The sequence below is a fragment of the Antechinus flavipes genome, chromosome 2 (genome assembly GCF_016432865.1).
Source record: "Antechinus flavipes isolate AdamAnt ecotype Samford, QLD, Australia chromosome 2, AdamAnt_v2, whole genome shotgun sequence".
NCBI lineage: Eukaryota > Metazoa > Chordata > Mammalia > Dasyuromorphia > Dasyuridae > Antechinus > Antechinus flavipes.
This window is the reverse complement of record NC_067399.1, coordinates 235,243,794-235,264,171: the sequence shown is the minus strand read 5'-3', so window position 1 is coordinate 235,264,171 and position 20,378 is coordinate 235,243,794. Positions and strand designations below refer to the sequence as shown.

Sequence of the window (20,378 nt, the reverse complement as noted above, 5' to 3'; positions counted from 1 at the left end):
GAGAACATTACATTTTCTAGCAAAGTGGGGATTCAATACAAAGAAGAATTAATAACCACTAGCTGTCCATTTTGGTTAGAAATAATTCAACAGGCCAAGTAATGTCATTTTAATAGCCCAGTTAAAGCAGCTATCAAGGGAGAAAGTAAAATCACCAAGACTTGGCAACTGGACTGAACCAGGAACAGGTAATTAAAGGAAATAGTCAAGGATGACCATTGGTTTGCCTAGAATGGACCAAAAAGCCAAGATAGGAAAATGAGCCTTTTGATAGAGGTACAGCCAGTCCAATATACAGTTCAAGAAAAAAGGCTGAATAGGTGAATTCATGACTGCACTGAATGTCAAAGGTAGTAACTTTAATCCCTGGATAAAATTGGGATCAAGAGCTAAAACTAGTTAACTACTATTAGTTATTACTACAACCAGATTAAAATGAGCAGAGTGAAGAACCAGATAAACAAAAATCCCCAGAGAATGGGAATTGGCAGTCTCAAAAATCAATCGAGATTAGTTGAAATCTTTTATCTCAAGGTGGGGAATGAAAACTAAATGAGGGTGGTGGAGAAGAGAAAATTAGTAAAGTAACATGAAGGTAGAGTACCAAGTCACCAATGTCTAAACTCCCAGAGTTTACATATATATACCCAGCCTATCCATATCCATTTCTTTTTAAATATGTTCATAAACAAAAATTTGATACAAAGGCAGATGCTCAGTTAACATTTTTTATTTATTTGAAAAAAGTAAAACAAGACTATTTTATCCCAATAACAGCTGGAACAGTCAAGTCCAAGCTTCATATTCATAAGCAAGGGTTGTTTCTTCTAAGGTCACACCTTTTTTCAAGTCTCCAAATCTTATTTCATCCACCAATTTTACGTATCTATGAAAGAAAAAACACAGTAGCAATCCTTTATGCTTAATCACGTAAATAACATTTTATCTTAACTATGCTCAGTTTTGTTACATTATTTTAACATAAAAGTGTTCAGTAGGCTCTTGAAAAGGAATCCCTTACAAACTATATATATACTGGGGACTCAGACCTAAACCCATCCAGGATCTGATGGAAATCAGACAAGTTTTGGCTTAAATGTTCCTGATCAGCATTGTCGATCAGTTGGGGAAAAAAGTTTTAGTCATCATGTGCCATAGATCTGGAGGGTTTTGAATGCAAGGAAATCTTGAAAAATGAAAAGGTAGTCATAATCTTTGTCAATTTAAACTCCTAAACACTATACTACCTTTTAATAGTTCAAATAACAAACTTCACAAAATTCACCTACCTTTAATGAAAGCTGGGTATTTTAAACACCTTTCTTCTGGTCTGTATGGTATTAGACATCACTGGCACCCTAACCTTCTGCTCATTTTAAGAGCTAGTCTAGAAAATATAAGTCCCAAAGAAAAGAGTAAGAATGCTATTTAATATACTATTTATAATAAAAAGCGTGTTGAAGCTGGCGTGTCAGGAAAACTGGCAAAGAATAGTTAGGATCAACATAGTCGATCTGATGGGGAAAAAAGTTTAATCATCATACACACCAGCCTTAAAACCTCTAGTTTATATTATTGTACTTAATAGGTGCTTGTTGATTATTATCTGGTGAGAAATCTTAGCAGGATGATTTTTTACAGTCACCTACAATTCTAGCATATATTCTTTCCTAATAACCCAATGTCTTAAGACAACAGCAATATACAAGCTATTACAGATGAATGGCTATTACTTACCAATCCTCCCATGGACTGTTGAGACAAATCCAACAATCTGATCCAAATCAAATCACCGGGATGAGTATCAAGTCTGAGAAATTACAAGTTGATATGGAGGAGTTAGTTCAATACTGAACACACCCAACTCACACAGAACATTTTTTAAAGCTGGTATATCAGAAAAAACTGGCAAAGAATAGTAGGATCAACATAGTCGATCTGATGGGGAAAAAAGTTTAGTCATCATATATACCAGCATCAAGAACGCTAGGAAAAAAGTGATCATTGGCTTCTAAAACTATCTGCCTCTAGAAGCAAAACATTTGCTAGGCTGCCATTAAGTGGGTTTGTGGTTCTGGGTAAATCCCTCAAGCTTTATGATAAATCACTTGGCATCCTATACACTAATTAAAATAGATTTTAAAAGCAACTTCTAACACCTTAACATGCATTTAAGACAGTTGGCACAGCTCTCAGGGTCCAGATTTAAGAACTGCCTAGGAAATGCAAATGACTTTATAAAGTTATAATTACCTATTACCTGTGATGGCCCTGTTTAGTCCTTTCATTCCCTTTTATTGGAATGGGAAGAGAAATTATTCAAACAATCCACCTATTTTTACAGACCACTTCACTGTCCTATTCCTGCTCATTTCTACTACACGCTTCCTTCCAACTTCCAGAAAATCCCACCTTCTACTAAGCCTTTTCCCAAGCCCTCATAAAATTCTAGAGTCTACCCTCTGTTGATTATTTCCCTTATAGCTCACTCACATGTGTTGTCTCCCCTGAGTTCCTCAGCCCCAAAGACTGCTTTTATCTTTCCTTTTTCTTGATAAAGGTAGTGATGGGGAAAACAATGGTTTGTAAGGGTGGTTACTATGCCAAGCACTGTGCTAACAGATTTAAAAATTGTCTCATTTGACCCTAAAACCCCAATATCCTCATTTTACAGGGGAGGAAAATGAGGAAAATAGAAGGTAAGTGACTTGTCTACAATCAAAGTTTTTTAGTTCTTAAAAAAAAGTTTTGTTTTTTTTTTTTAAAACAAGCCAATTGTGTTTTAAATGGAGCTATTGGACTAATCCTTTAAATGCAACTCACAGGCCAAGAGCCCAAACTTCAGGAGCTCACAGCTCTTTATGAGCTTGGAATGCCTGTAAAGAGGAAGTTTTCTGACCAGAAACTCTTAAGATTGGCATTATTATAGCGAATTACATCATCTTCTGCCTTTAATAAGCCTTTCAGCTAAACTGAACTGGGGAAATAACATCCAGAAAGACCAAGGTAACCAATCCACTTCGAGTCCAGATAATCACCTTGAGATAGATATCATTTGTACTCTCCCAAAAGGTACAACAAAACTCACAAAAAAAAAAATAATAATAATCTTGGCTTTTAGTTCAAAACAATTAAGACTACAGATTTACAACCCAATTCTCGTTCACCTGATAAAACCTCAAGAGAAGCCAGCACGAGGTCATGGTGCCTAACCACCACCGTCTCCAAAATCGGCAAAACGTGGCTCCCTCCTCCTTCCCGAAGCAGTCCTGGGAAATAAAAACAAAAAGATCGGACAAAATCCTGCCAAGGCCACGTCAGGAATGACCCGAGTTTCCTGGGCCGGTGCATCAGAAGTAACTGGCAAAAATTCAAAGATATCAACAAGGTCGATCTGATGGGGAAAAAAGTCGAGTCATCATTTGCACCAGCCTGTACTTTTAAGTACAACTCGCCGCGGGGCCCCCACTCAATTAAGACGCCAAAGCTAGCTAGGCTTTCCTGATGCCTCAGGCCAACGCGGGGCACAGGGAGAGGCAGTGGATAGGATACTGACAAAATGACCCAAAAAGGGATGCCACCCATTCAATTTTCAGGAAAGGAAAACTGAAATGAGAAAGGAGAGCCAGGGTAAGAGATCAGATGGCAGGTATCTCCAGTCTGCATTCTTTCCAACCCACCATTAAAGGCCCGTAGCTCAAGCCCGTCTTGCTTTACTCTTTGCCTTGCAGGAGAACTTAACCCCGCACGCTTCCAGGACACCATGCGGGCTGCAACGAGGCAGCCAAGCTCAGGCCTTTGTACAACTGGGGAGCGAAGCGCCTTAATACGGAAGCTGAGCCAAGGGCACGTGGGCTCCGAGCATGGGGAGGGGGGGAGGGGAACGGGCTCAGAATCGTGTAGTCGAATCCTGGAAGATACATGAGGAATCGAACTTACCATCATGGGACATTCCAGGACCACGATGGCTCCGGATGGAAGGCAAAGCAATACACTCGCTCAGAAATCGGAGACGAAAAGGAGGAAGAGTGGCCGAGGACCTCCTTTATATGCAGCAGAAATACCCCCGGCGCCTGCATCTTACGTACATCCTGGACCCGCATGGATCTCTGGGAAATGTAGTTTCCGGACTTAAGGATGCTGCAGGGTGATATAAAAAGTCCAGCAGCGGTTGCTAAGTGTTGATGTTGGTTGCTAAGGCCTGATCCCGCCCCGGCCTGACCCTCTCCCAGGTCCGGCCGGAGTGGAGTCTCCGCCATGTTGCTCTCGCCTTTTTTTTTCAAACCCCGAAGCTACCAGGGGTCTGGGCCCGTGGGTGCTCCCTCCCTCCTCCCCGCCCTCCCCCACCCAAGGCTGCATTCTCGGTGGCTGGGCCGAGTGCTGCCCTCGGGGCCAGGAGGACAGAGCCCGGGCGGCCCACTCCTTGGCCCCCAGGGCCCTGGCCCGGCCCCGAGAGTTTCCTCCGCCTTAGGGGGAGGGAGGCGGGTCCAGACCGTGGGCCCCGGATCCTCGCCCGGTTCCAGCTCCTCCCTCCAGCCCTCCCTCGCTCCGCCCGCCCTGCCCCGGCTGTTGGGGAAAGGAAACTGAAAGTAGAGCCGGGGCCGGGCGGGGCCCGACTGATCTGGGCCCCATTCCGAAACGGAGCCAGACCCGGAGCAGGCGGTGGTGGCGAAGGGAGCGCCTAGAGCCCCGGTGAGTGTCGGTCCCTCTCCCCGCGCCAACACTGGCTCCCCAGCATCCCTCCACTGTTCCCCAGCATCCTAGCACTCGGCCGATCGTTGCCGTCCTGCTTTTCCCCAACCCCCCAACATCCCCCCCCAGCCCTAGCCCCCATCGTCGCCGGACTCCCCGTCTTCAGCCCTAGCCTCTATGTACTACTTTTCCCAGGAGTTGACATCCCCCTCCTCAGCCAATCTTAAGCTACGTTTCCGCCACTCAGGCCCCAGGACCCTGCAATTATTATCGCCCCTCCCCCCAATCTCGCCTCAAAACACCAATCTCCCCACCTACCTGTCTTTCCTCTAAAACTCACCCTTATGTCACCCTATTCATCAGTGGATTCGTGTAAATTCTCATTCTTCCTCCTCCTGCGTCTTTCCTTCCCCCCTTTACACCTAAACCTTTAAACTCCCCCACCCGCTTCCCAAGCACCACCTTTTTGTTGTTGTTTGTACTCCCTCCCATTTTCCCCTCTTTTTATCCCCTGCCTTGACCCAGGTTTGGTCTCCACCACCCGAGGAGATTTGTGTTTCTGGGTTAGTATTTTTAAACAAGACGGAGGAAGCATTTTCCCCTCCAAAACAAAAGCTGAGGCTGTAAGCCTGCATTGTGAGGCCCGGCTTGATGAAGAGCAGAAGAGACCGGGAAGGAGTACCCAAACGTTATTCCCAGGCTGGTGGACATCTTTGTGATGAATTCCCCTCCTCCAGATCTCTAATTTCAAGCTAAAGTAGCCAGTTTTCAACCGTGAAAATTTTAACTGCCTAACAGTGAAAGGTATAGATTCAGAAAGCTGTTGTCACACCCCCACCGTTTGGGACGAGCATTTATTAAACTCTCACTTGGTGCTGTCGGTATCCAGTCTGGCTCTGGGAACTGGGAATGCCTGAAAGCCTAGGCCCTCAGGGGGCTTACATTCTAATAAAATGGCTAACGGGGAGGATTTCTGTGGTGAGTAGTCCTGTGAGTGGGCCCTAGCTGGGTCAGGAAAAAACCTCTAGCTGAAGGTGAGATTTAAGCGGTGGAGCGGGAAGGGAGGAGGGGAGGGTGACCATAAGATCATAAGGAAGAGTAATGGAGGCCAGTAGGATCTCCCGTTGGAAAAGTGAGGGGGGGGGGGGGAGAATAGAGTATAAAAAGAATGGAAAGGGAGAGATGGATCAAATGCTGAAGGATTTTAATAGTTGACCCTGGAGGTAAAGAGGAAGTCAATGGAGTTTATTGAGTAGGGAGATTTAATGGTCAAGCCTATTTCGCAATCACGAACTTTTAGATTTAGGATTACCCCAAGAGAGGGCTTCCTCTTCCAATAATGGCTGTCACATAGAAACCAAATAAATGAAAGATGAAGTAAATTTCTAACTCAAGAAAAAAACAATAAGAGATCTCAAGAAAAAGAACAGAGTGCTTTTGATTTCTGAAATGCTTATTTGCTATATATTTTTTTTATTTTTGTCATTTTTATTTACATCCAACTCTTCATGACCTCATTTGGGGTTTTCTTGGCAAAGATACTGAAAGGGTTTGCCATTTCCTTCAGCTCATTTTACAGACGAGGAAATAGAAACAAACTAAGGTTAAGTGTCTAGGGTCATACAGTTAGCATGTATCTGAAGCTAGATTTGAACTTGGACCTCCCTGACTCAAGAACTTGCATTCTATTCACTGAGCTACTTGGCTGTCCCATATAATATTTACAAGGCATTTTTCCTTTGGGGAAAATTTGCTTACTGAATATGGCACTTTAAAATATGAAGATTTTGAATGCAGAGTGATGTGCTGAATCCATGATGCTAGATAAAGGAATATATAGCCATTTTCTGCAAGCAGAAACCTAGGTGAAGAGTGTAAAAACAATACTTGAAGCTAAGATCCTATATGCAGCAGAAGTTTTAAGTGATAATTGAAAAGAATCTTTGCAACTAATACTGAAAAAGTAAAGGAAATTTGATCTGCTCAAATAATTTAGTTATAACTTATTTACAAAACACTTTACTGACCACATTCCTGTGAGATGAGAAGTGCCAAGCACTATACCCATTTAAGATTAAGAAACAGATTAAGTATCTTGCCCATGGTTACACAGTTAAGTATCAGGAGTCATCATCTAATTCCAAATTCAGTAATACTCTTTCCATTCTGTCACATTGTCTTTAAATTAAAAATCAGATACTGTTTTAGTTACCTAGTATTTGATGTGCTCAAATGATTCCCCATAATTATAACAGAGTTTCTCTTCATTGTATTCTTCTAAAATAAATTGAAGCCTTCAGCTAAAGATTGGACCAAAAGTCAAGACTGCTGCTTGATTCCTAAGCATTACTGACAGCTAACCTGAACTGATTTCTTTGTAGCAAAAAGCTGATTGAACATCAAGTAACTGAAGATATTTTCTAAAATGGATGGCAGGAGACCTGGCCCAGACCCCCCACCAAGGCATTCTAATGTGAACCACAGAGGTAAGCAGGATCTCCTACTTTTAATAGAAACACTATAATAAGAGATTGAAAACTCATTCAGAGAACAGACCAAAGCAGAATTATTTGTAATTCCCTTTAAATGGAGTAATTTGTTTCATAGTAACAAGCACAAATGACCCCCAAAATTGAGGACCCTTCTCAAAAAGATTAACACATGCTACATTTCATTCAAACAGAAACTCTAATACAATGGTATTAGAGTTAATGGTATTGTCCTGTTCACACAGAGTTATTCCCAAATAAACCTTTTGCTTTATTATGACCCTTTTTACTTGTTTAAATTTCCTAAAAATAAACTTCTGTTTTATCCAAGTATGTTATATGTCACATAAGTTTTGGTTATGGTATAAATGAGGAACAGAGATTGTCGTTGGGGGGCAGGAGGCAGTAATACAAATTATTAAGAAGGAAAAAATGAAACTTCACATTGCCACAAAGAAATTAAGGACAACCATAAATAATTTTAAATGTTATACTTCTTGATAATTGGTTTCTACTTCTTGATAATTGGTTTCTTCTGACACAAGTTTGAAAAGGAAATATGAAGAATAATAATAGTAAGAGCTTTAAAGTTTGGTTGTATATCTTTATCTCTTGATGTATCCTACATGTCTTTTTAAGGCCACTCCAATCCACAGCATCCATCAAGCCTCCTTCCCTAATTCCTTAACTGGAAGCATTCTTATCTGTTATCAGCACTTTTCATTTCTTTTGGGCACTTACCATATTCTAGTGTGTATTATATTTAACTATTACATATCCTTATAATCCACAGAAACTTACTTGAATAAACACTTGTACATTTTTGACATATAATTCAGCATTTCAGTTTTTGTTATGTTGCATTTTATGTTTTTAAGATATTTTGTACCTTTAATTGCAAAATTCCCAGCTACTTTGCACAATCATTTATTTCTCACTAAATTCCTCGGATAACTTATAACTGGGATTGATGCTTATAATCTTTATTTCATAGGAGAAAATTAAACAGAAAAGCATTAGGTAATTTCATATGTCACAATCCATTTCAAGACTGAAATAGACTTTGAAGGACCTCTGAGTTCTTTGGTCTAAATTGTAATGGAATAAGAAATCCCTCTAATATTCCCAGTAACTAGTCATCAATCTCTGCTTGAAATCAGTAAGGAACATCCAATAGAAAACTTAGCAACATAGTGCCAGAATAAGTGAATAGATCTTCTGAGTTGTGCTGGTTTATATAACATTTATTAACTGAGTTTATATATTTTATTTGTTTCTCTCACCATAAGAAAACTACCCTGTACTCCATCAGAATAAAAATAAAAATCTATAAAAAACAGCTTATTCTTTAATAGTTGTATTGGATGCCTTGACCCTAGTTTTCTGTTCCAGGGGCCTTTTGTTTACTGAATATTTCCTTTCTGTTTAGGCCACATAGATGGAGAACTTCCACAAAGAGCTAGAAATTGGACAAATAACCCACCAGTTAATGTTCCAAGAGGAAGAACAGATCTTCCCAGAAGAGATACTAGAGCAAACAACAACACTGTCCCTCGATGGCAAAGAGAAGAAAGGTTTAGTGGCATGGGGAGGAATCCCCATCAGGGAAGGAGATTCCAGGGTGGACAGGCTGATGATGAAGCTAGAGGACAAAGAAATGGTCAAGAGAATGAAGCCAGAAGAAGAAATGGGAATCAAGATGGGAGAGACCGAAGGCATGCTGAAAATGTCCATTTTCGGAAAGATGTCATGAAATGGCGGAATCCACATCAAAAAGCTGGGGAATCATCTCAGCAAGCTAAGAGAATTGGCTTTGGATTCCTAGAAAGTCTCCTTCAGAAAGATCCCTCAGAGGTTGTCATCACCCTTGCTGCTAACTCTGGATTTAAGGATCTTTTAGATCATACATTCATGAAACCTGGCTTACTTCAGCTCATCTGCCAAGTACTTAAAAAGGCATGTAGCTCTAGAATGGATCGACAGAGTATTCTGCACCTCTTGGGCATTCTGAAGAATTCCAGTTTCCTTAAAGTGTGCCTACCAAGTTATGTGGCAGGAATGATAACTGAGTCTGTTCCTGCCATTCGACATCAGTACCCAGAGCATATTAATAACATCCTCTCACTTCTCCAGGACTTGGTAAGTGTGTTCCCAGCCAGTTCTGTACAAGAAACCTCCATGTTGATGTCCATTTTGCCTGCTTCTCTCAATGCTTTGAGAGCTTCCGGCATTGATATTGGAGAAGAGACAGAAAAAAACCTTGAAAAGGTTCAGACCATCATTGAACACTTGCAGGAGAAGAGACGGGAGGGGACACTAAAGGTTGACACCTATACTCTGGTGAAACCTCAAACTGCAGAGCATGAAGATAACTATAGAACAATGACTATTTACCCTACATACAATGAGGTACACCTGGATGAAAAGCCCTTTCTTCGCCCAAACATTATTTCAGGGAGATATGAGAGCACTAGCATCTATCTGGATACTCACTTTCGACTCCTAAGAGAAGATTTCGTTAGACCCCTAAGAGAAGGGATTTTAGAACTGCTTCAGAGCTTTGAAGATCAGGGTTTGAGGAAGAAGAAATTCAACGACATCCGAATCTACTTTGATACACGGATTATCACACCTCTTTGTGCATCATCTGGTATTGTATACAAGGTACAGTTTGATACAAAGCCATTAAAGTTTGTGCGTTGGCAGAATTCCAAACGTCTGCTCTATGGTTCCCTGGTCTGCATGTCAAAGGATAATTTTGAGACATTTCTTTTTGCAACTGTATCTAACCGCGACCATGAAGACCTTTACCATGGAATCGTACAGCTTTGCTTTAATGAACAGAGTCAACAGCTATTAGAAGTTCAGCCCTCAGATTCCTTCCTCATGGTGGAAACAACTGCATACTTTGAAGCTTACAGACATGTGCTAGAAGGGCTACAGGAGATTCAGGAGGAAGATGTTCCTTTTCAGAAGAACATTGTTGAGTGTGAATCGTACGTGAGAGAGCCTAGTTACCTGTTAAGGGGTGGCAGATACGATTTCACACCCCTAATAGATAATTGCTTAGCCAGTGAAATGGGGAAACCATCACTAAGAAACATTCCAGACTACAGAAGACCAAGAGTTAATGTTTTAGACCTTAGCCAATGGCCCTCAAAGGAAGCCCTGAAGTTAGATGAATCACAAATGGCAGCCTTGCAATTTGCTCTTACTAAGGAATTGGCCATTATTCAGGGACCTCCAGGGACAGGTGAAGTTCTGATATTTTTTTTTTCTTTAAGCTTTATCATATTAACTATTGGGGTGGGCGGGAGGGGTAGTCAGATTCCTAATATATACCCAAACCATAATTGATCATCTAGAATTGCTCGCCAAGAGATGGTAGAATAAAAACATAAGGTTGGAAAGGATTGCTAGATGTGAAGAGATAGGATGTTACAAATCAAATATCAAATCGTTAGCATTTGCTATTTCTTACCAAGGGGATGCTAAATTATAAATTTAATGATTCTGTCAGATTTAACTTGAGGAAAGATTCCTATAATAAATATTTACAATCACACTAGTTAAAATATCAGATGCTTTTTAAGAGTTTCATAAGGATTTTTAATAGGCAACTTAACAGATATCCTCTTTGGTTGTACTCTTGTTCCTTGATCCTTCTCTACTCTTATTAGGAATAAGAACCCTAAGCATACTAGAAACGATTTTTTAAAATGTTAATCTCTGTATTTTTGCTTATCTTATAGGGAAAACCTATGTGGGTTTGAAAATTGTCCAAGCTCTTTTGACTAATGAGCAGGTATGGCAGATTAACACACGGAAGTTCCCGATCCTTGTTGTGTGCTATACCAATCATGCCCTGGACCAATTTCTGGAAGGTAAATTTTGCAAGACAACTTGTTCTATTCTAGAAAGTCAGTACTGACATTAGCATGTACATGTCACAGTTTGTATTCTTTTTCAAAGAGGACCATGACAGCAGAAATGTGATGTCATGGCATGCAAAGGAATTGGATTTAAGTGAGGGAGGTCTGTGCAAGGTCACCAGCTTCAACTCTCCTCCAAGAGCCTTCTGGGAGCAATGGCAAATTATAGATCAAAATTAGTGGAGATGGCTCCAGATGCAATGGCAGACCGTGGCCTTTTTTAAGGTCTTTCCCAGATCTTACTTTGAGGCAAAGAACAGCCTTTTTATCCAATCCAAAAAAAAAAAAAAAACACAATGTAATCTGAGAGAGGAAGACACTCAGGATTTCTGGCCAAAAGAGAAATAATTGCTATTTACATTCATTGAGCAAACAAGGCCTAAACTTTGATTCTGTGAACATGTGCTAGGACCTGTTATTGGCCAGCTATGAGAGTCAAAGGTTTGAGTTCCTTACGAAAAAAATCTGGCCTTAAAACCCCAAGATTTCTTGCCAGGTTTTCACAACCAAAATTTACATTCCTTTGTTTAGAATATCCACAGATAATGGAATAATACTCTATGTGAGTTGCCCATTTGGGCACATTCATTAACATTTATAAGTATCAGTCTTTCCTTTAAAAACAATCCAGAAAAGGCCAAGATTCAGGATTCAAATTAGGCCAAAGTTACCCAGTGTACTACTCATCCAAGATTAGTAATTTTTTTGTGACTCCTCTTCCTATTATGTTCACTTCTTTCTTCAGGAATATACAAATGTCATAAGACCAGCATTGTTCGAGTAGGTGGAAGGAGCAATAGTGAAGTCTTGAAGCAATTCACACTAAGAGAACTGCGAAACAAACGAGAATTCCGACGGAATCTCCCTGTACATCTCCGGAGGGCCTACATGAGTGTATGTTTCAAATTAAGAAAACTTCCAGTGTAAAAGCTCTTTGGAAAATTAAGTGCTGAAAGTAACTTGTACTTTGTATTTCTCTTAACTGTCTTCCACAAGTGTGTTACATCAGAATTTGGTTTTAAATGAGTCTAGTTTCTAAACTTGTGCAAGTGGGAAAAGCCTGAATGTGACTTAAGTGCATGTATTTCTGTCAATTGCTGTTTTCTGTGGGCTCAAATGCTTATTTCCACATCGAAGTTCAAAAGTCATGCTCTGTGCCTGTAATTTCTTTGCTGGAAGGAAGTCTCCACAAACAATGACCCCCAACAATCTGGCAGCTTTCTGGAACATAAGAATTAGAGCTGCCTTTGTTGCTCAAGTGTTCATTGACTTACTCAGGGTCTTAGAAAGCTTATGTCAGGAAAAAAAAAATTAAACCAAGGTCTTTCCAGCTCTCTATCCATTATGCTTTATTGTCTCCCCCTGATTTTCTTACTGAATTGAATTGCCTCATTTATTATTGTTTTGGGGACCTGGGAAAAGGGAAGGGTAGTTTCTATTTTCAAAGCACATTTCATTTCTTGAGCAGATCATGACAGAAATGAAACAATCAGAGCAAGAAATCCACAAAGGAGCCCATCATTTGGAGTGTACCACTAAAGGAGTTGTACATGAACGACATCTGCAGAAATACATTGCCCCCCAACATTGGAACAGTTTAATGAATGGACCGGTAAGCCGCCAAAATCATTCCAAATTGGTATAAATATTTAGCTTGCTTCATCCCCTCATAATTCTAGAATATGGATCTACCAAGCCAGAAAGGTGAGCTTTTGTTGCTGCTTATTTAAGGATAGAGAGAAGGCAATATTTGAAATCCTTAATGGAGACTACAACCCATTTCCTCTAGTCATCAGGATCAATATTGCTCATTACTGCTGTCTCCCTTTATCAGGATGTTGAATGGCTTTATTCAAGGAAGGGTTGGAAGCAATCAATGATCCTGGAGTGGTTGGGCCTGGGTTTTACTGCCTTTACCCAAAGTGTGTCTTCACCCCCCATTGAAGAGCCTGAGAATGCAGGTAAGAGACTAATACTAACATAATTTCCAATGAAATATGGAGTAAGAACCAGTAATTGATCAATGTACAATCAAGTCTTTCTAGGCTTTATATTAATACCCATCTGCATTTCATAATTTGAAGACTTCCTTTTCTTTCTCATTCCCTAAAGTCTATTGTCTTTCTTTATCAGAAATGGCTTTCTCTCACTTCACCACCACCACTTAATTCACCATTTCTTCTTTAGCTCGGCAAGAAGGGGGAGGTGAAGAGGAAGAAGGTGAGGAGGAAGAAGCACTAATTGAGATCTCAGAAGAGGCTGACCTGATCCAAGCAGATCGTGTGATTGAGGAAGAAGAGGTTGTTAGACCTCGACAGAGGAAAAAAGTAGATAATGGAGCTGTTCAAGAACTGGCTAAAATCCTGTTGGCTATGAGATTAGACAACTGTGGCCAAGTAGCACCTGAGCAGGAACAGGCAACGGGAGAATGGGAGGTAAGTTTCTTATGTAGTATCTAGGTCTTCTCAAGAGTAGAACTAAGCAAAGGATTCTGTTGCATATTATATTTACTATGAAGAAAATCTAAAACATTTCTTCAATTTGTTTTTAAAGTGGTGGAAGGGAAGTTGAGAAGTGGGTTGGCTGTATTTACTTTGTAAATAATGTGTAGAAAAGGGGAACAAGAAGATACTGTGCTGTTATTGAAATATATTGAGGCCTGTGATTCTGAAAAACCACTAAATCAGTGGTTGTTGGTGCTTTTGCACATAGGTTCAACGCAGTCATAAAAAGAAGATGAAGAAGAAAGTGAAGGTAGAGCTCCGAAAGTTGAATGCAATGACTGAAACTGAAGCTAAGGAAATAGAGGATGTATGGCAACTGGACCTGAATAAACGATGGCAGCTCTATAGGTATTTTCTTCACTCTACTCCATCAAGACCAGAGATTTGTTTTTTCCATTTCCCCAGTTCTCAAATGGGATGTTTTTCCAGTATATTTTTTCTTCTCCCTCACTCAAATCTCCTCAATTATAATTATGATCTTTTCATTATCTTAGACTCCTATAGTAAATCCCAGATACCTATTGCATTAAATTAAGATTCTTGATTGTGGGCTTTAAAACTAACCTCATTTAATTTTTACTGACTTTCTACTACTCTTTTACCCACAATATCACCTTGTCAGTTTACGTTCTGGGCATTCAGCAAATATGCTTACTTCATATACCCTATTCTTTGACAGTTCCATCTCTTCATATGTATGTTTATTAACTTGTTGTTGGAAGTGTTTGTTTGACCCTTCTTCCCATTCAATTAAGCTTCTCCTGATCCTAGAATTTCCTAGTGTCATAAAGATATACAGCCAAGTAGATACCTCACAAATATGTTGGCTGAAGCAGGGCTGCAATTTCTGCTTCAGGAACATTTTATGAGCAAATTGCTTACTTTCATCCACTTTCCCTAGAATGTGGTTACAGATGTACCAAGGAGATATTCGCAGAAAAATCCTGAACCATGAACGACTGTACCAGGCCTCAGCAGAAAGAATGGTAGAACTGAAGCTGCAAGAGGATCTCTGCATCCTCAAAGATGCCCAAATTGTAGGCATGACCACCACAGGTAACTAAATATAGAGAAAACCAGCAGCTTATATCTACACTATCTCTAGAACACAGTTATTACCAAATTAGGAGCACAGAAACAAATTCATCTCTAAAATGCCTTGTGACATAAAAGGGTTAATATGTAGGAAACTCTCAAAAAATGTGAGTTATTCTCTCTATTATTTGAGGTTCTGATAGGTTTTAAAAGTCCAGATTTAGTCCTAACTTCTAAATTAAGGTGTGTATTGTTGTTCAATTATGTCTGACTCTTCATGACCCCATTTGGTATTTTCTTGGCAAAGGTACTATAGTGGTTTGCCACTTCCTTCTCCAGCTCATTTTACAGATGAAGAAACTGAAACAACTAGGTTAAGTGTCTTGCCTAGGGTCACCTAGCTAGGAAGTATATGAGCTTATATTTGAACTCAGAAATATGAGTCTTCCCCCAGGCCTTGGAACTTCATCCACTATACCACTTAGTGTGGTTTATCAGCAGGCACAAAGGCTGATTCCCCTAACGTAATCAGAGTTTTCATGTTGCACAAAGTAGTTTCTTTTTTCTCCCTATACTTGAGGTGCTGCCAAGTACCGCCAGATACTACAAAAGGTAGAACCTCGAATTGTCATAGTAGAAGAAGCAGCAGAGGTACTAGAGGCCCATACCATTGCCACACTGAGCAAAGCTTGCCAGCACCTCATCCTCATTGGGGATCACCAGCAGGTAATTCAGAACTACTTTTATACAGCCAATAAGAACTTCTGCCTGAATATTCCTGCATTCCATTAGTAATGTGCTTCACTTTACTTTGAAATTTCCTTGTTAATCTCTAGTTTTCCTAAATTTTTTTATTATCATCATTAAGAGTCTAATCTGAAAAGTGCTGTTATGGGACTTACTATAATCATAAATCAGATTTTGCCCTTCCCTTTTTAGTTAACTACCAATTTATATGAATTTTTTTCTGTAGAGTATATCAATTTGGATATGCTTTGAACCAAATACTGACGTGTTACATGTTTTTCTCCACTGCCCATAGTTGCGTCCTAGTGCCAATGTATATGACCTGGCAAAGAACTTCAATCTAGAGGTCTCACTTTTTGAGCGGCTAGTAAATGTCAACCTTCCCTTTGTCCGTCTGAATTACCAGGTAAGAAACAACAGGCTTTGGCTAAGAATTTTATATATTTCTTTTTTTTAATTTCTCATTTACTAGCTGAAAAGTGTTAAGATCTGGCCATCAACACAATATTTCATGTGAATTCTTACTGATACGATTCTCAAATCAGTTTTATTTCTCTTAGAACACTCGACTAGGCATAGCTGATTTGACTAGTTGGGAGTCAGGAGTTCTTATAGAACAGCATGCTTTCTCCCAGATTTTTCCAAAAGCAAGTTAGAATTATGTATTGTAGTCTTTGGAACATCTGCCCACTTTTTAGGATTAGTGTCATGTTTCAAATAACATAGATGTATATTTTTTTTTTTTCAGCACCGCATGCGCCCTGAAATTGCACGGCTTCTAACACCCCACATTTACCAAGATCTGGAGAATCATCCTTCTGTCCTCAAGTATGAAAAAATTAAGGTGAGTTTATTCAAACATTCAAACTAGAATTATTACTAACAGTTAGGGGATTGTATAATGGGAGAAAACCAACTCTTGAGAGATATAGTTCCTTCCAGCTTAATTCTAAGTATATTCAGTAGAAAGCATACTTAGCCTTTATTAGCCTAGTTGATCTATATCTTAATTAGACATAATTATGAGAAGATTGCAATCAATGCAAAAAGTAGAGTAAAAGTGGAGTCGAAGAACTTTTTTAAAAAGTCTCTTCCTAGAAATGAGTAGACAATTCATGTCAAAAAAAAAAGTCACATCAGAAATGATTAGTGCCCAGTTGTTTGTGCCAACTAGGCTCTCCAAAAGGAATAAGGTTCTGTACAGCATGGCTCTACCTCTAACAGGATTTTCTTTTTATTTTCACAGGGGGTCTCTTCTAACCTCTTTTTCGTAGAGCATGACTTTCCTGAACAAGAGATCTTAGAAGGGAAGAGCCACCAAAATCAGCATGAGGCTCGCTTTGTGGTAGAACTGTGCAAGTACTTCCTATGTCAGGAATATCTGCCATCTCAGATCACTATCCTTACAACCTACACTGGACAGCTCTTCTGCCTCCGCAAACTCATGCCAGCCAAGACATTTGCAGGTGTGAAAGTCCATGTTGTGGATAAATACCAAGGGGAAGAGAATGACATCATTCTGCTCTCTCTTGTGCGGAGCAACAAAGAAGAGAAAGTTGGGTTCCTCAAGATCAAAAATCGAATCTGTGTAGCTCTGTCCAGAGCCAAAAAGGGAATGTACTGCATTGGCAATATGGGGATGCTAGCCAAAGTTCCCCTGTGGAGCAAGATCCTTCACACTCTGCGAGAAAATGGTCAGATTGGCAATGCATTAATGTTATGCTGTCAGAACCACCCTGATACACACACATTGGTATCCAAAGCCACTGACTTTCACCAGGTGCCAGAAGGAGGTTGCAGTCTCCCCTGTGAATTTCGCCTGAGTTGTGGACATGTCTGTACCAGAGCCTGCCATCCCTATGATTCTAATCACAAAGAGTTCCAATGTATGAAGCCCTGTCAGAAGATCCTCTGTGATGATGGACACCGGTGTCCATCAGTTTGCTTCCAGCCTTGTGGTCTTTGCCAAGTGAAGGTCCCTAAAACAATTTTGCGTTGTGGACACCAGCAAATGGTTCCATGTTCCATGCCAGAGTCAGAATTCTGCTGCCAGGAACCTTGTCCCAAGTTCCTGGAATGTGGGCACAAATGCAGCCACTCCTGTGGGGAAGAATGTGTTCGTCTTTGTTCTGAGATGGTCACTGTCAATCTCAAGTGTGGACATAACCAGCAGGTGAAATGTGGCAACGTGGAAGATCTTCAATATGGCTTAACTGTCAAGTGTACCACCAAGTGTAGCACAATCTTAGACTGTGGGCACCTTTGCCCAGGCTCTTGCCACGACTGCTACGAAGGACGATTTCACGAACGTTGCCAGCGTCCCTGCAAGCTTTTACTCATCTGCTCACATAAATGCCAGGAGCCTTGCATTGGTGAGTGTCCACCTTGTCAAAGGATCTGCCAGAATCGCTGTGTTCACAGCCAGTGTAAAAAGAAGTGTGGCGAGCTGTGCAGCCCATGTGTGGAACCTTGTACTTGGCACTGCCAGCACTACCAGTGCACCAAACTTTGCTATGAGCCATGCGATCGGCCTCCATGCTATGTGCCTTGTACCAAATTGTTGGCTTGTAACCATCCCTGCATTGGCCTGTGTGGGGAACCGTGCCCTAAGAAGTGCCGCGTGTGTCATCAAGATGAAGTTACACAGATCTTTTTTGGTTTTGAGGATGAACCAGATGCCCGCTTTGTACAACTGGAGGATTGTAACCATATCTTTGAGGTGCAAGCTCTTGACCGCTACATGTATGAACAAAGAGATGAAGAAGTGGCCATCAAGTTGAAAGTCTGTCCTATGTGTCAGGTTCCCATCCGCAAGAACCTTAGGTATGGTACTAGCATAAAAAGGCGTCTGGAAGAGATCGAGAGAATTAAGGAGAAGATACAAGGCTCAGCTGGTGAAATTACTACCAGGCAGGAAGAACTACAGGTCCTTCTAGAAACAAAGACCACTATCCAAAGGTTACTCCCTGAGGATTTTCTGATGCTAAAAGAAAAGCTCTCTCAGTCTGATCTGTCTGTGAAAGCCTTGGGTCTAGCTGAAAATCAGATCAGCTTCTATGAGCGCTTGGCCAGTATACGAGAATCACTGAGCAAGATAGAAGTCAGTGAGAGGGCTGGGGTAAGGATTCGGCTGGAACAAGTCCATAAATGGCTAGCAAAGGAGCGTTTGAGTTTTACCAGCCAGGAACTGGAAGACCTCCAAAGTGAAGTACAGAGGATAACATACTTGGTTAACCTCCTGGTCCGCTGCAAGATGGCAGGAGGAAAGATGAGCAGTTCAGTAGTAGAAGAGGTAGCTACCCTTCGAGAGATCCTAGAAGGCACTTTTAAATTCAGTAAAAGCAATGAGGAACTGGTGGTAAACAAAATGAAAGCTCTGGATGCTGTCCTTCCTTGCTGTGGCTTGGGCATCTCAGACCAAGAGCGGGTACAAATAGTAAATGCTTTGGGCTATCCCCGAGGTCACTGGTTCAAATGCCCCAATGGCCACATCTATGTGATTGGCAATTGTGGGGGAGCAATGCAGAGGCGTAAATGTCCTGATTGTGATGCAGTAATTGGTGGTGAAAACCATACTTTGGAAAGTAACAACCAACTGGCTTCAGAGATGGATGGTGCCCAACATGCAGCTTGGTCTGAAACAGCCAACAACCTGTTGAACTTTGAGGATATCCGCAGGTTGATCTAGGAAGAGGATTTCCTATTACCTTTTCTTTCCTTCTCCTTCAGCCATAGCCAGGCTGGGCTTGGCTCCCTGAAGAAGAGACTGCTATTTCTGACTTCCCTGAAATCTTGGCACTCTACTGATCCATTTAGGACTTTTCCAGTGTTTGTTCCTAGAGTTAGTCCTGCGCTTAAGTCAGCACTTTACCTCTAATCGAGAATAAAATTAATAGACAAGATTTTCCCCTTTCTTTCTCTTATAAGGTCAACCTCCCTGGTGCATGTTTTGGGCTTAAGTTGCTAAGTGATAATCTCCTGGCCCTCTCTTCCTGCCTGTCTTAGCTAAATGCTCTCTCTTTGTACAGTGCTTACTATGGCACTAGGCACATGGTAGGAGCTTAATACTTAATGACTGCATTTCAGGCCGCAGTAATGCAACTCAATTTTGTCCCAAAGGAGTTATATAGAAGACACTTGTCCCTGGAAGTTCCAACAGAAGCATTCTTATATTCCTCTGGGGCTATCTTTACCCCAAAAGGCAAAGAAGAGAATTCAGAAAATTCAAAGTTTATGACCGGGTTTTACACCTAACTTGGGCCTTGCACATGTCCACGTTGACCAAGGAGTAACAATAGTAACACTTCCATTGGCTTAAATTTCAAGAAGACAAGAAGCTTTTTTATTGAGTTTTAAAAGATTTGGAAGCAAGGCTGCCTCCTAGGGCATGCCTTATTCATGCCTGAGGAATAAAATTGACATTCAGTAACCAGCAGCATCTACTTATCAAAGTGTAACCCTTTCATCTATCCTTCCTATATCATGGCTTGTGCCTGGGTGGAGCTTTTAGCATGCCTCCGATGTCTGCAGGCCCATAACCTGGTGTACTGATCCAGGCCATACTCAGGCCATCTGTCCTGCTTAGGTGTTGCCTCTACGGCATTTGTTCCATAAAAGACATATAGATTTCTCAGGTCCTTTCTACTGTTTGCAAGCAAAATTCCCCTACCTTATGTATGCGTTCCCTTTTTGTCTTTACTATGCACTTTAGAATATGATGCCAATTAATAAAGCAAATTATTGACAAAAATAAATAGTCCATATTTCTTTCTCATAATTGCTGTCACTATGCTCTATTGGCACATTTGCTTTTTCAATGAAGTTGTAACCAGGACATTGCTTTTATGGGATAAGTCAAAAGATTTCCTGCTGTTCTGTTTCCCTTTATAAAACATCTTTCTTGGGCAGGAATGGTATTCTCAATCCCTAACTCCTCCTCTTAGGAGAATTATGGTACAAATTACCCCCAGTTTTTTTTT

At 40.7% G+C, this 20,378-nt stretch overlaps 1 protein-coding gene, 1 long non-coding RNA gene and 4 other non-coding genes across 6 annotated transcripts; 1 reads left to right on the top strand and 5 right to left on the bottom strand.

Annotated features, from left to right (window-relative positions):
• Positions 1-714: 714 nt before the first annotated feature.
• On the bottom strand, positions 715-4,048 carry LOC127548892 (uncharacterized). Its single transcript, XR_007950480.1, has 5 exons — positions 3,940-4,048; positions 3,168-3,269; positions 1,738-1,810; positions 1,290-1,387; positions 715-886 (listed from the first exon to the last, which is right to left on the bottom strand). It is a non-coding gene; the product is annotated as an uncharacterized LOC127548892 (long non-coding RNA).
• LOC127552681 (small nucleolar SNORD12/SNORD106) lies at positions 1,066-1,159 on the bottom strand. The gene has a single exon (XR_007951536.1). It is a non-coding gene; the product is annotated as a small nucleolar SNORD12/SNORD106 (small nucleolar RNA).
• Positions 1,463-1,552, bottom strand: LOC127552680 (small nucleolar SNORD12/SNORD106). The gene has a single exon (XR_007951535.1). It is a non-coding gene; the product is annotated as a small nucleolar SNORD12/SNORD106 (small nucleolar RNA).
• Positions 1,887-1,976, bottom strand: LOC127552678 (small nucleolar SNORD12/SNORD106). The gene has a single exon (XR_007951533.1). It is a non-coding gene; the product is annotated as a small nucleolar SNORD12/SNORD106 (small nucleolar RNA).
• LOC127552679 (small nucleolar SNORD12/SNORD106) lies at positions 3,342-3,432 on the bottom strand. Its single transcript, XR_007951534.1, has one exon. It is a non-coding gene; the product is annotated as a small nucleolar SNORD12/SNORD106 (small nucleolar RNA).
• Positions 4,049-4,408: 360 nt separating the features above from the next.
• ZNFX1 (zinc finger NFX1-type containing 1) lies at positions 4,409-20,153 on the top strand. Its single transcript, XM_051976551.1, has 14 exons — positions 4,409-4,692; positions 7,074-7,178; positions 8,611-10,434; positions 10,934-11,065; positions 11,859-12,007; positions 12,582-12,725; positions 12,948-13,074; positions 13,301-13,548; positions 13,826-13,965; positions 14,519-14,673; positions 15,233-15,378; positions 15,695-15,805; positions 16,148-16,243; positions 16,646-20,153. Exons 2-14 carry the CDS (start codon positions 7,118-7,120, stop codon positions 19,085-19,087), a joined length of 5,775 nt encoding a protein of 1,924 aa, XP_051832511.1. The 5' UTR covers positions 4,409-4,692; positions 7,074-7,117; the 3' UTR covers positions 19,088-20,153.
• Positions 20,154-20,378: the final 225 nt, after the last annotated feature.

Coding starts and splice junctions, on each gene's coding strand:
- ZNFX1 (XM_051976551.1), top strand. CDS start 7,118: ATGGATGGCAGGAGACCTGGCCCAGACCCCCCACCAAGGCATTCTAAT. Junction 7,179..8,610: donor TTCTAATGTGAACCACAGAG/GTAAGCAGGATC, acceptor CTTTCTGTTTAG/GCCACATAGATGGAGAACTT. Junction 12,008..12,581: donor TCCGGAGGGCCTACATGAGT/GTATGTTTCAAA, acceptor TTTCTTGAGCAG/ATCATGACAGAAATGAAACA.